At 46.3% G+C, this 14,729-nt stretch overlaps 1 protein-coding gene across 1 annotated transcript; it reads left to right on the top strand.

The window, feature by feature from the left end:
• The first annotated feature begins 308 nt into the window (after window positions 1-308).
• CASTOR2 (cytosolic arginine sensor for mTORC1 subunit 2) lies at window positions 309-10,205 on the top strand. The gene is made up of 7 exons (XM_082242433.1): window positions 309-560; window positions 2,647-2,779; window positions 3,195-3,318; window positions 3,769-3,879; window positions 5,056-5,138; window positions 6,787-6,881; window positions 9,589-10,205. Exons 1-7 carry the CDS (start codon window positions 324-326, stop codon window positions 9,652-9,654), a joined length of 849 nt encoding a protein of 282 aa, XP_082098559.1. The 5' UTR covers window positions 309-323; the 3' UTR covers window positions 9,655-10,205.
• The last annotated feature ends 4,524 nt before the right edge of the window (window positions 10,206-14,729 follow it).

Below are 14,729 nucleotides of genomic sequence, written 5' to 3'. Positions count from 1 at the left end.
TAAACCACCCTGCGATCCTCAGATGATGGACAGTATAGAAGTATAATGTATATAATAAAATAAATAAATGCCAGAGGAGGAACACAGCTGCTGCCTTCGAAATAGTTTCACAGTAAACTGCTTTCGTGTCATTCATATTTGTCTGAATTTGCCAGAATAAACAGACTCTCAGAACATTATCAAGAAGTTGCTTGCTGTGCAAGGGACAAATAGGCACCATGTTCTTTGACAGGTATGGAACGTTCCAGAACAAATGTAAGATCAATCACACTTCAGAACTCCCTTCTTAGCTCTCAGCTGAATTAATATTCACCGATGAACCAATGAAGGTAATCGTTGTGGGTTTTTTCCCCTCTCAACACTCAGAGCTCCCATCCTCAGAACACCTGAGTGTGGCGGATGCGACGTGGTTGGCGCTCAACGTGGTTTCCGGAGGAGGCAGTTTCTCCAGCTCCCAGCCCATCGGCGTGACCAAGATTGCCAAATCAGTGATAGCTCCGTTGGCTGATCAGAACATCTCAGTATTCATGCTCTCTACTTATCAGACAGACTTCATCCTGGTAAGGAAACACAATGTGAGCAGAGAAATGACAGAAGTCATGCTCCATCTACAGAAGACCTGATAGGAATCAGATGGGGGGCCTCCCCTGAGACTATGACTTTAAGGGAATGATCCCCAATTATTTCCTATTTACCCTCTGCTTGACTTCTGAATTTTTAAAATTTTGATAACAGGTAACCGACATGCAACATGGTGTCAGAAGTGGCACTTACTGCAGCGGTTTCTAGCATGTATTGGTTGGCAGTGGGAAGCCTCTGGATTTGACTGTGGCACAACATCAGTCCTGCACACCCAATTACTCTAGCTTGCACTTTACTCAGAAAACGGGGCACTCGCTCTGCTCCTAATCAGTGATAGCCCTCATCCTGTGGTCCCTGTGTGCTGCCTTTGGGGATACCTTGCTTAGTGCAAGCCCTCTCCCTTGTCCTTCCTGCAGCACTCAGCATCCCAGAGTTTTTTGAACTTCTGTCTGTCCTTAGTAGGCGGCTGGACCCCTCTTGGCACATGCCTGTAAAATCATGTGTGAGAGTGCTGAGGCGTCAGAAATGTTGCAGCTTTGCACTTCAGCTGCTTTTGAACCACTGATAGCCAGTTGTTTTTCGAAACAAAAATGGGGGAAAGGAAAGGAAGCTCTTTAGGTCCTTAAGAAGTATTCCACACCAGGCAATACCTTCTTTTTTCGTCTTTAGGACGACTACAAATGCACAATGGTCTGAGGAAGCTTTTGTGCTCTGGATGTTAAGAAAAGTGTAGTGGGGGTATGGGGGTTCCTAGGAGCAGAGTAGACAATGAACCAGGGAAGTATCCTGCTATCTGTGCATGAGTGGGGAAGCTTATGGAAGCACCTGCCTGAATCAGGGCCTGTCTAGGAGCCAGGAAGATTGGAGCTCCAGTGTCTTCCAATAATAATAATAATAATAATTTATTATTTATACCCCACCCATCTGGCTGAGTTTCCCCAGCCACTCTGGGAGGCTCCCAATCAAGTGTTAAAAACAATACAGCATTAAATATTAAAAACTTCCCTAAACAGGGCTGCCTTCAGGTGTCTTTTAAAAATAAGATAGCTGCTTATTTCCTTGACATCTGAAGGGAGGGCGTTCCACTGGGCGGGCACCACTACCAAGAAGGCCCTCTGTCTGGTTCCCTGTAACCTCACTTCTCGCAATGAGGGAACTGCCAGAAGGCCCTCGGCGCTGGACCTCAGTGTCTGGGCAGAACGATGGGGGTGGAGACGCTCCTTCAGGTATACTGGGCCGAGGCCATTTAGGGAGATCTCTCAGGACCGGTGTTATCCCGGTGGCGACTCCCAGTTGCGTCTAGCCTCCGCATTCTGGATTAATTGCAGTTTCCAGGTCACCTTCAAAGGTACCTTCAAAGGTAGCCCCATGTAGAGCACATTGCAGTAGTCCAAGTGGGAGATAACTAGATCATGCACCACTCTTCCTAGACAGGGGAAACAAAGACATATGCATACATACCTGGCTGGCACACCCATAAGGCAAGGGGAGGCAACTGCCTCAGGCAGCAAGATCCGCAGAGCAGCAGATTCCAGTGTAGATCTTTATTCCCCTTGTTATTCCCCTTGTTCCTGATCTCTCCCCCCTGAGAGGGAGGCGCACCATTCTGTGGTTCACCTCAGGTATCAAAACGTATTGGGTCAGCCCGGCAAAAACACTCATGCCCTTACTCCCATCCAAGCAATCTCTGTCCATGGTCCTGTTTGATATGGGCCATAAGTGCCGACTCCTTGGGGCCACAAAATTCCCCATGAGGGGGCTGGGCACCCACAGATTTTGGTGCCAGGGCCATGCGTCCTGCATGGCACCCACAGCCCTGGGCACCCACAGTCGCAAGGCCAAGCTGGCACTCCTGGTGAGGGGCTTCATGCATGAATTAGACTTAAGCATGTTGGTTATATGAGGCGGATTGTCCCACAGTAACCCCAGCCTGGGAGCTTAGAGTGAAGGGCAGGCAATGAATTAAAATAATAGCAACAGTGTCTTTGTTTTTCTCATGAGCCGATTTCTTCTTCTTCTTCTTCTTCTTCTTCTTCTTCTTCTTCTTCTTCTTCTTCTTCTCAGATACGTGAGCGGGACCTGCCCTTTGTGACGCACACGCTGGCTTCTGAATTCACCATCCTCAGGGTCGTGAACGGGGAGGCGGTGGCAGCCGACAGCCTCGGGATAACAAACGGATTTATGAAACCGAAACTGGGTATGGTTCCCCTCCAGTTTGCCACCTGTCCCCAGTTTTACGGGGATCAGTGTTCTCTTTCTGGTCACAGTCCATTGCAAACCAAGACCCCTTTTAATGGTGTATGCCAATTTCCTTTGGGGGGGGCACCATCCAACATCGTGCCACGGTGAAGCAGTACCCTTGTTCCCAATGTTTTGCTGCAGCAGAATGTGGTTGCAGAAGAGAATGCCTCAGCAGGTTGCTGGTAACTCTGTTGTGTGAAGAACTGCGCCATCTATTGCATGATGAGTTTCTACTGATGCGCTAGGCTCCCTGCCTCCAGCCCTACCAGTCCCAACGAGCGCAAGCTGCCGCAGCAGAAATAACTTCTTATCATTCCTGCAGGACGGAACCCTCTGTCTTTTACATCTGTGTGTCTCTTCCTCTCTTTCAGTTCAGAGGCCTGTCATCCACCCACTTTCCAGCCCAAGTAACATGTTCTGTGTCACCAGCCTGGACCCAGATACCCTCCCTTCGGTTGCTACACTCCTTATGGATGTCATGTTTTACTCCAATGGGTAAGTTCAAACCAGGGAATTGGGGTGGGGGCACAAGGGAGAAGGAAGCTTCCTTAAACCTTACAAGAAATGCCTTTGGACTTAACCCACTTGAGACAATTTCCCTTCACGACGCCCTGGGATTGCCAGGAACTCTGCCGGAAGCTTCTTGAAAGAAGGGGTGCCACATGATACCTGTTCCACAGCTATTGATCTTTTAGGGTGCACTTTGGAGCTCCTTGCCTCTGTATTCTTCCTGCCACCGGCAAAAAAAAATTTTTGTTTAGGCAAGGTATGTAGAATGATGGCATGCGTTTTAATCTGGCTTTTAGCTTGTCGTTGATTTCAGTTTTGTTTATAGTTGTTTTTAACTGTATTAAATTTGACACTTTATTCTTTTTGTAAACTGCTTTGGGCAGAATCAAGCAGCATATAAATTGTTCCCAAATTTGGTTCTCCCTTCCTCCACAGAGTAAAAGATTTTATGGTGGGCAATGAAGACTCTGGACACATTCGCTTTTTCTCATTCTCCCTCATTGAGGGTTACATTTCTTTGGTGATGGATGTACAGACGCAGAAAAGGTGAGAACCGGCTTCATAAATCCTATTCACTGGGCCTTGAGCATTTATTAGGAGACCTCGCATGTGCCCCCATTCAAATACACAGCGCCCACATGAATGCCAAAAATCCAGCTGGCTCCTGAAGTAACTTAAAAGAGCCCCGGAATACATACAGGCTTCATATACCCATCCCAGAACATGGAAGCCATTGTCAAAAAGCAAGCCGGAATGGTGCAAGGGAGTTACACCAAGGGTGGACGTGAGGGATGGGTTCCTGGGAGAGGAGATGCCTTCAGGAACATTCCAGGGAAAACAGCACTTTGGGGTGGTCTTTTGCGGGATCTGGGTTCGAATTCTTCTGGGGAACAGAAGAAAGAGCAGCAGGTGGGATCTTTTACTCCGGAATATATGTGGCTTTAGAATTTTATATTGGCCATGTCTTGCAAGCCACTGAGTGTCATTGCATTAGTTACTGTATTTTTCGCTCTATAAGATGCACTTTTTCCCCTCCAAAAATTAAGGGGGAATGTGTGTGCGTCTTATGGAGCGAATGCAGGCTCCATGGCTTCAGCGATAGCAACGCGAAGCCTCCGAAGGGCAGTGGGAGTGCTCCCACTTCGCTCCGGAGGCTTCGCGTTGCTTTTGCTGAAGCCTGGAGAGCGAGAGGGGTCGGTGCGCACCGATCCCTCTTGCTCTCCTGGCTTTGCTTCGCTGGAGAGGCCTTGCACAGCTTTCCCTCTCTGCGCAGCACCCCTTCAGCAAAGCGGGAGGAGAAATGGAAGGGGCTCCGTTTCTCCTGCCGCTTCACTGAAGGGGCGCTGAGCAGAGAGGGAGAGATTTTTATTTCTTGTTTTCCCCCTCTAAAACAAGGTGCGTCCTATAGAGCGAAAAATACGGTATATGTTTATTTATTAAATTTATACCCCGCCCTTCCTCTTAAAGGAGGCAGGGGTGGCAAAACAGTTTTTGGGTTGGTAGATGGTTTGATTGCATTCATAGGCCACCTTTTTCTTCGAAGAGTTCAAGGTGGTGCACATAGTAAACTTTAGCTGGCAACAACCCTAAATCTAAAAATCTTGCATCAAAGATGCCATAGGCCTCCCTGGGTGCATAAATGGGTGCTGGGTTTCTCGAGTTCTTTCTAATACAGCAGGACGGACTAAAACCTTATTTTCCTGTTCTCTCTCTTTTTAAAAGGTTTCCTAATAATTTGTTGTTTACAAGTGCATCGGGAGAACTCTGGAAGATGGTCCGGATTGGAGGGCAGCCTCTGGGATTCGGTAGGTTGTGCCTTAGAGGCTGACTTGCTGAGGTGGGATTTACTGAGAAGCTAATGGATTTGCCTGTCGTTTCCCTGTCCATATATCCATCAGGGAACATGGGGTATACAGAGTAAGGCAGGAGTCGGGCTGCAATCCTTCTCTTCTGCTCATTGGGATATGGGGCACCTCTCCCTCAACATGGGAAGTCCCATTCATCCAAGCGGTACGGATCATTACCAGGGGGACGAGCAACACAATGCCCTTTCCCACGATACTCCATTGTTTCTAGCCCAGCCATGGTACTCCATTCCGTTTCCCCCTCCTTCCCACCTCAGCAAGTCAGCAGGCTGTATACCCCCTGGCCTCCCCTCTCATGATCCTCACCATAAAGATTATGCACCTCACGGTTTCGCAGATGGCTCTGTGCAACAGGAAATGCCAAGAGCAGAGAGCAAACAAATCCCTGCAGTAAACAGAGGATCTTCTCAAAGCCTCTGTTTCTCAGATAAACTCATTCCTGACGCTCGCTTCACCGCCAGTTGAAGGACCTGTGACTGCAGGAGCCAACAGGGCGCCCTCTTTGGCATAGGCGCCAACTCCTAGGGGCCAAGGCAGTGCCAGATTTACATATAAACTGAACAAGCTATAGCTTAGGGACCCACTCTCTTGGGAGGGCCCCCCCAAAAAATTTAAAAGGGGAAAAAACCTGGATGTACATTTTCAAAATACAGTGGTACCTCAGGTTACAGATGCTTCAGGTTACAGACGCTTCAGGTTACAGACTCCGCTAACCCAGAATAGTACCTCTGGTTAAGAACTTTGCTTCAAGATGAGAACAAAAATTGCACGGCAGCGGCAGGCCCCATTAGCTAAAGTGGTACCTCAGGTTAAGAACAGTTTCAGGTTAAGAACGGACCTCCAGAACGAATTAAGTTCTTAACCCGAGGTACCACTGTATAAGATAAAAAAACAAATAAAATAAAACCTACATACAGCAACAGTGTTTTGTGTTGTGTAGGCTCCTGCGATATAAGTAATGGGCCCCAATCATTTTAGGTTAGAGCTTAATAATTATTTCACTATTAATATACTTAATTGTATTTCAGTTCAACCATTACTTTGAAAAAATACATATTTTGTTGGGTGCAAATGGCTTTAGATACCTATTAGGTCCATAAATTGCCATATAGCATATATTCAACAAACAAAACAAGTGACAATTTGTTGTTGACAAAGGACAGCTGGACATATAAAGGGCCCTATTACGTTCAGTAGCTTAGGGCCTCATCAAACCTAAATCTGGCCCTGGACCAAGGCAGTTTTGCACCCCCTCCTCCCCATGAATTTTTTGAGGGAGCCAGACACCCTCAATGATCAGAGGTTGTCTGGCTCCTCACAACGTCACACGCGTGACGTCAGGACATTGCGCAACTTCACTCCGAGCCCCCTCAATTCCTCTGTAGAGAAGCTGGCGCCTCTGCTCCTCTGTGTTTGGAACAAGTTGAGGCTTTCCAGACTAGTCACCCTGGGTAGCCCTGCAGAAAGAAGATTATAGTAATCTAATCCTGGTTCCCAAAGCGGGAATGTCTGTGGCCCCATTGCATCTTTCCTCGGCTAACACAGGAGTTTGTAATGAGCTGTTGTTTTCTCCTCCTCTTTCCCCCAGATGAATGTGGAATTGTGGCACAGATTTCTGAACCGTTGGCAGCAGCAGACATCCCAGCCTATTACATCAGTACCTTTAAGTTTGATCATGCACTGGTAAGTCCCAGGATGCTACTGTTAAACCAAGACCATTGGTCCATCGAGAGGGAATAGCAGAGGCTGCTCAGGCAAGCTTTACTAGGGCATTGTGTTGTTGTTGTTGTTGTTGTTAAAATTTCTATACTGCCCTTCATCCAATAATCACATAGCAACAAATAACCCTCCCTGCAGTTTAAAAGGCCATAGATTGTTTAATTAGCCAAAGGCCTTAGGAAAAGAGGAACGTTTCGCTTGTCACCTAAAGATTTACCCAGGCCTTTGGCCATTAAATAATCTATGGCCTCTATGTGGGGGCTATTATTAATATTATTGTTGTTATTATTTTATTTGCTGTTTTTTATTATGCTTCAGATTATGTTTTTATTATCACGTTCCTTGAATTTGTTCTTAATGATCTACACCATCCTGGGGTCTTTTGATAAAGGGTGGTATGTAAATTTAATAATAATAATAATAATAATAATAATAATAATAATACCCTGGCTGGCAGTGGCTCTCTAGGGTTTCAGGTAGGGAATCTCCCAGCTTCACCTGCAGACACCAGGTGTAGTAAACAAAAACCTGCCCTTATACAGGGATTGAACTTGGCTCCTTATTTCCTCATGCAAAGCAAACCTTCGGCCACTGAGCTGAAGCTCTTCCCTGTGGAGAAAGAGAAGGTCCATTTTGGACATCCCACCCACCAGCGATAAAATATCTTTGGCAGCAGACTAGTGACGCTGTTAGGGTCTTTTGTTTTAATGTGTTTTAATGTGTGTGCCAAGTCGCATGCTGTGTTTAAGAGTCTCTCCCCTCACTGCCCCCCCCCAAAAAAATAACAATCCCCATGATGCTGCCCATTACCTTTCCTACATTAAGCCTCTTTCGGAGAGAGCCCTGACCTTCTAACCCATTAAAAGCTCAGGCAGCAAATCCCAGCTTTTCTCCTCCTCTGGTCAGATTTTTTTTGTTTTGTTTATATATTTTTTGGCACCGGCCTCTTTTCTAGCCTGGAAACTCCAATGTGTACTCTGTTTTTTAAAAAAGGAAAAAAGTCAACACCATCTCAGATAGCGAAGGTCAAATGGTTACATCCACTTGGTTTATTTCCTTAAACATTAACCACGCTGATAAGATAAGCCCATAAGAGCCTTCCTAAAGCTAACACACATGGGCTTATTTCACACTGGGGTGATAAGCCTGTGTCTGGGCTATGCCACTTTGGAGGTGGCGGGGAGGGGGTGTGCCTGACATCAGGGTCCAAAAAGTATTTCTTGCACCTAGAAAACTAGCTGCTCAGGGAGAAAAATAGAGTAACATCCAGTCATAGATCTCAGTGGCAAAGTGCTTGCTTTGAATGTATAGTCCCAAGCTGAGTTCCTGGGATTTATAGAGAGGACTGGGGAGGTTCTCTGAAACTCTACAAAGATGCTGCCAGTCCATGTAAGCAATACTAAGGTGGATGGACAAAAGTCTGCTTCCTTTTGTCCTTGGCACTCTGTATTTCTGCATGCAGGGCCTAGTTAGAGTGCTGTTATTGTTGTTGTTTGGGGGCGTTGTTTGTTTTTATATGGAGGAGCATTCAGTTATTGAACACCCCCATAGTTGAAAGTGGTTCATCCCTACAATTCTGTGATTCTGCAACACACCCAACACCTTGCCACTCGTAGAACACCACCAGTTGGATATCCGCCTTGGTGGGGCTTTTTCTGGCAGCAGCCAAGGGAAAGCTTTTAAAAAAGTGCTTCTCTGCCATGTCCTATGGCCCTTAATTGTCCTCTCGGGGACCTATAGGATTGTACCCATTATTAATTAAAAATTATGGGTGATAACCCAAAGAAGCCATTGAAGTGGCTGGACTGATTTGGATGGGTCTACTCTTGATTGTGATGTGAGAGAGCAATATCTGGGACACGGTTTTAGGGTGGATGGGGATACATACGAGAACTGCACATTCTCTTTCGGCAGTGATTGACAAAAGAAGAAAGTTCTTAAGAGAGATTGCTGTGTTTCCCCAGGGAGAATCAGAATGTTAGGTTTATTTTAATTCAGATGTGTGTAACTTGCATTTTCTTTCTTTTTAGTCATTTCGAAATGGGCATCTTTTTTTTCCAAGGGGGCAAGGTGTGCTTTCCCAAGCAAACTTGAGTATTCTGTGTTTAACATGAATTTTACTATCTAATGAGACCATTGATCCATAAAATGAAAGCAGCAAACAATGTACTGCAGTCACACAATCAATCAATCAGTAGCTGAACTGGGTTCCACACAGTCACAAAAACAAAACCACAAAATAAATAGCAAAAACAGACCTCAGTGTAACACTCAAAACGGAAGTGTGACACTCAAATCGGAAGCGTAACACTCAAAATGGAGTACCTTCGGCTTACAAAAAGAGTTCACAAACCAGAACACTTACTTCCAGGTTTGCAGTGTTTGGGTTCCAAGTTGTTTGAGTACCAAGGCGTTTGAGAACCAAGGTACCACTGTATTGTTAAACTTGGTTTTGCCGTGGTCCAAGGACTAGAAACAAATAAGTGAACCTGACTCCGCAAAGCTAATGCTAGATATCATCTTAACATTCTGTCCATCTATTCTGGGCACCCTGCAATGTTGCATTTATGACAGTTGGCCTATAATTTATCATATCTAGAAGTCTGAATTTCTATCAAAATGTAGCGTCCTGGTTTTCAGGGGTGGTTGTTCTTTCTTCCCCCCACTACAGGTACCAGAAGAAAATATCAACGGTGTTATCAATGCACTTCAAGTGAGTCAAGCTGAAAAGCACTAGGAATCCTTTGGAGCGGGACTAAGGGTGCATTTTCTGTCAAAAATTCTTCTCAGTATTTTCTTGGAGCAAGGAGAGAGAGAGAAAAAAAGTGGTTGTTTGTTTTTTTACTCCAAAGAGAGCCTGGGAAAAGAAGCCGTTGCCACGTGTGAAGAAAATAAGAAACAAAAGACTGCTTGAGAGGCATAAATAACTCCTGATAGCTTTTTTAAAAATAGCTATTTTGAAAATAAAATCTTCAAAGGGGCAGAGCACGGTGAGGAGCAAGAAGGAAAAATGTTTGGGATTTAAAAACTGTGGAGGGTTTCTGAAGTTCAAAATGTACCAATTCTGCTGTTTTCTCTTTCAACCCACCCACCCTCTCCCCCTTTTTCATTTTCATTTGCCGGTGTGACAGAAAAACACCGTTATCCGAGGTTTGAAATAAAAGAGACTGTGTAGTTCAACTGAGGGAGGAACTGGGATGGAGCACATTTGTGAGGATGGGAAGAGCAAAAGTGTAGCACGCATTTGCGGAAGAACAGTGAGAAGGGGAAATAAAATACAATTTTGGACTCTTGTCGCCTTTTCTGTGAACAACATTAAGTGTGTCAAGACAAGAGGGTCAGTTGTTACAAGGAAGCGTCATCATGCTACGAGGACAAAAAGGGAGCCGTCCTGTCTCAGACTATCTATTCCAGCATTTTGTTTAGAAACAGAAAGCAGATGATGGCTCCATTTTAGCTCTGTATCGTCAGCACCAGCCTTTCTCAATCTTGGGTTGCTGTTGGACTACAACTCCCATCATCCCCAGCTATCAGGACCAGTGGTCATGGGTGATGGGGGTTGTAGTCCAGCAACACCCGGGCTCTGCGTGATTTCAGGCACGGAGCCACTCCCAGCCCTACCCAGACGCCATTGGGGATTGAACCCAGTTGCTCAAACCACTACAGCTACAGCCCTGCTTCCCCATAGTGGCCAAGCAGATGCTTCTAGAAGCCAGCAGTGAGCATTAAGACGACAGGCTTTCTCTGCTTGTTTGCAATACTGGCTCTGCTTTGCTCTGTTTGGCTAGCATGGCGAACACCTCTCAGGAGAGATGCATGAACTGGTCTGATGCTCTGCGGAAGCCACCTAAAACGAGTGGCCGTCGCTGTGCTGTTTGGCAGGGAATTTTTTTCGCCAGGAAAAGGACTTCAGTGGAAGAGCCACAAGTTCCCAGTGGCCAAGCCACAATATCTCCCAATAAAAAGGCAATGGGAAAGGCCTGAGACCCTGGAAAGTTGATGCCAGGCAATGCTGGACTCAGCTGGCACAGTGTCCTCTCAATGGAGGCTGTGTCCATATGGGCAAATGGGGCACTGCCCCACCAACCTCTGCCTGCCTTCAGCCAGCCCCCACCTGCCTGCCTTCCTGGATGAAGAGCTGGTCCGGGGGGTGGCATTGCCCCCATCAGCTTCCTCCTCCTCCCTCTCAGTTTGCCCCTTGTAGAATTCAGCAGGAAAGACAAAACTAGACTAAGTTCACTCTGTTTGTCATTGGCTCTGGCGCCACCTACTGGTGGGCTCCTTGACTTCCAACCAGTCCCAGTGGATTGATCGGGTTGCATATTCCCAGTCTTTCTCGGCAGGCAAGACTGGGAAATAAAACCACAAGCAATGTAGCTGCTCAAAACATAGCAGGATAATTTTTTTATAGGTGTTTTCAATGACGTTGGGGTGGATTTTTTTCCAGGGCTTGGTGCTTTTCCCCCGTGGAAAATGTTCCATGTTATGAGTTCATGAGCAACAGCCAATGGATGCTGTGCCCTAAAGTATCAGAAAATCGCCCAAGGCAAACAGAGATTTTTTTCAGTGCAAATTTTATCAATCCAATTCAAAGGTTTGTGGAAGACCCAAACTGCTGTGCATTATCTCATTTTCAGCAGGTTGGAGCAGAGATGTGAGGGTGGGGCAACATAAGAAGCTGCTTTTTATTGTCAGGCCATTGATTTCTCTAGCTGACTGGCAGCCGCTCTCCAGGGTTTCAGACAGAGGCACCCTCTCAGCCCTTCCTGGAGATGGCAGGGATTGAACGTGGCACCTTGTGCATGCAACGCAACTGCTCTCCTCCTGAGCTATTGCTCTTCCCTGTTTGGGAATTACAGTCATTTCCCTGTAGAAGCCAGTGGGCGCAATTTGAATGCGTTCTCTTGGGCATAGCCCATTGACATGAGTGGGATGTGGTGCTTGTGCCCTCTGTTGTAGAAACTGACTTGGATCCTGTTCAGACGCAAAATGGGACTGATTTTGTTTGCTTAGTTCCTCCATTCAGAATTGCGAGTTAGCCATTGGGATGCACTGCTGATTTTTTTTGGGGGGGGGGACTGAAATGTTGATTTCGTAACATTTGTACTTAAAAGAACTTCTCTGTGTCACTGCAATTGTACGCCTCTAAGAGAGCCCTCTGCAATCTTCTGGTACATCTCTGCTGAAATGTTTTCCAATCTAAGCAAGTTTCACTCTGCCTCTGTCTCTTTCTCTTAATGCCAGCTTGCTACTTTTCTCCAGGTGTCTAGTAATCCTCCTTCCTTATGGTCCTGATGTCCAGGCGGTGATTGCCATTGCTGATGTAGCCAAAATGGTACCACCCACTTCCTCCTGGGGCTTCTTCAAGGCAATGGTGACATTAATTGGCAAATTCCTCTTTGCAGCTTATGCCTCCAGGATGACGGGGCGTTTAATGATGAATTACTCCCTTCATTAGTCAGTTCCTGTTCCGTGTGGAGAGAAAGGCTTTATTTACAAATGCCTTCTCGTTTTCTAAGGTATTTTTCATACTATATAAACAGCAGCAATCCAGTCCAGAAAACGTATATCAAGTGGAAATCAAGATATCCACCATGAACGGAAGTCAGTTAAGTCACAAATAATGCTGGAAGTCACACTGAACACGAAGCAATAAAAAGAACAGAAGCCAAAAGAAGGAAGCTTCTAATTAAAGTTGCTTAGGCTCTTTGTGTGAGCAGAGCTCCACTGTAAGCATTCTAAAACACACATGGGGAAGATCAGGGCTGAGAAGCTTCTCTATCTGGACTTTATGACTCTACCCCACCTCCCACTCACCCACTTCTGTGCCCTCCTTCTGCAGGGCTTTCGCCTTGTTGGGATGCGTCCTTGGAAGTGTGCTTATGTCTCTTCCTTGGATGGGGGAGGAGAGAACTGTGTGCACAAACCGCTGACTTTTACATGGTTAGAATCTGGCCTACTGGATAAAAAGCTAAGATTCACACCAATTGTTCTGCCCACTTTTTGCATCTGGTCCTTGCCAGCCACTGCCATGTGCCTCCCCCTCCCCCCCAAAAAAACACAACCCTGCAAGCATGTCCCGCAGATGAAAATGCAGCCCTGGCTCTAGAAGGATCTTGGCCACAGAGGTAATATTGTGGTGTCTTATTAACCAATGCCCAATACAGGGAAGCACATTTTAGAATTCTATCTCCAGCTAATGACTGAACCGGCAGTACCGCAGCTCAGCTCAAGAGCTCCCGAGACAGAAGCAACAGCTGCCAGATTTGATAAATCGCCTCGCCTAGCAGCCAAATGTTGAGTGCAGTGCCGTCATGTGGCCACTTATCAGAAGGCAACAATGGGTTTTCATTGCCCATGGCTTATCCCGAAAATGCCTGAACAATAGTTTGGATCGCTTCTTTCTCGCCGATATAGATATACAGTGGTGCCTCGGGTTAAGAACTTACTTCATTTTGGAGGTCCGTTCTTAACCTGAAACTGTTCTTAAACTGAGGTACCACTTTAGCTAATGGGGGCCTCCTGCTGCTGCCACCATGCAATTTCTGTTCTCATCCTGAAGCAAAGTTCTTAACCTGAGGTACTATTTCTGGGTTAGCAGCGTCTGTAACCTGAAGCGTCTGTAACCCGAGGTAGCAGTATACTCAGACCGGAGGGGGCGTCTTTGAGGGCTGAACGTGTGAGACAGGAGAGAAGGAAGTAGCCAGGTACACTTTACAACAACAACCACTACTACAACAAATGCACACCACTCTTTCTCTCTCATAGGCCAAGGAGCTGTTTCTCTCAAACTAAAGAGATGGTCAAATGGCGTACCCTTGGCTCATTCCTCTCCATCAAAAACTATGGGAGTGCAAGGGTAGGAGAGGGGCAGAATAGAAGGGAAGGAGGCTTGAACCCTCATGTAGATCAGCACTGAAGGCATGGGCAACCCTGACATGTATGTCATTCACGCATTTCCTCTCCTGCTGCCCCGGCTGCAAGGAGATCAGAACTTTGCACTTCCCTTTTCAATTAACTGCAGTTTCAGCATCGTATCTGAATCCCTGACTCTGGTTCTGCTAAAACAAGACACCTTCAAAAATAATGGTTTGATGTGGGCTGGTTTCACTAAACCATAGTTATGGCTAACCATGGTTTACACAGGTTCTGACACACTGCTAAACCGTGGTTGTCAGGAGAATCAACAAGCCCAAGTTCAATGGCACGATATAATATGTTCTCTATTTGGGTGCAGTACATAGTGAAGGCTAATATCTGTGAAGGGAAGGAGCCAGGGATACGATGAAACTTTTCAGTAAAAGTTTCAGCGGTTGCTTTCAAATGAGGCAGGGATCCTGCATTGCTCCAGCTGTGCTTGGACTCAAACTCCCAACATCCCTTGCCACTGACCATGCTGGCTGGGGGCTGATGGGAGTTGGGAGTTCAACCACAGCTGGAGAGCCACAGCTTCCCTAGCCCTGCTCTGGGACAATAAAGAGCTGGGTGCTAGAAAGAAAGGAATAAGGCAAAGACATTCAATCATCTCATAAGAGCATCTTTCAAAAGCAGCAGCGTGTTCTACAATCCCGCTGTTAACCAACCCTTTTGCTCTGACTGCACAGCAGTGCAGGCTTCCTCGCAGCACTCCCAAGTCCTTAGCAACCACTTCGGAAGTACAACATTACGAAGACGGCCGAGCAGGTAACGATTGTCCTGAGTGAACAGCTCGCAAAATTTGTGCAGGGTCCCTCTGAAACAAATCCTCGTTCCTTTGAAGCCTGCTGCCATGGTGACTTCATTAAGTTTGCTCACAAGGAATTCAGGCATCAG

This window comes from Podarcis vaucheri (assembly GCF_965113315.1).
Source record: "Podarcis vaucheri genome assembly, contig: HAP1_SCAFFOLD_341, whole genome shotgun sequence".
Classification (NCBI taxonomy): Eukaryota; Metazoa; Chordata; class Lepidosauria; order Squamata; family Lacertidae; genus Podarcis; species Podarcis vaucheri.
The sequence above is the reverse complement of the archived record's forward strand: the minus strand, read 5'-3'. Positions and strand labels throughout refer to the sequence as shown.

Bases quoted from the DNA above. Each gene is read 5' to 3' on its own strand.
- CASTOR2 (XM_082242433.1), top strand. From the start codon at position 324: ATGAAGGTAATCGTTGTGGGTTTTTTCCCCTCTCAACACTCAGAGCTC. The intron at 3,319-3,768 runs GTAAGTTCAAAC...CTTCCTCCACAG, and splicing joins GTCATGTTTTACTCCAATGG to AGTAAAAGATTTTATGGTGG. The intron at 5,139-6,786 runs GTAGGTTGTGCC...TCTTTCCCCCAG, and splicing joins AGGGCAGCCTCTGGGATTCG to ATGAATGTGGAATTGTGGCA.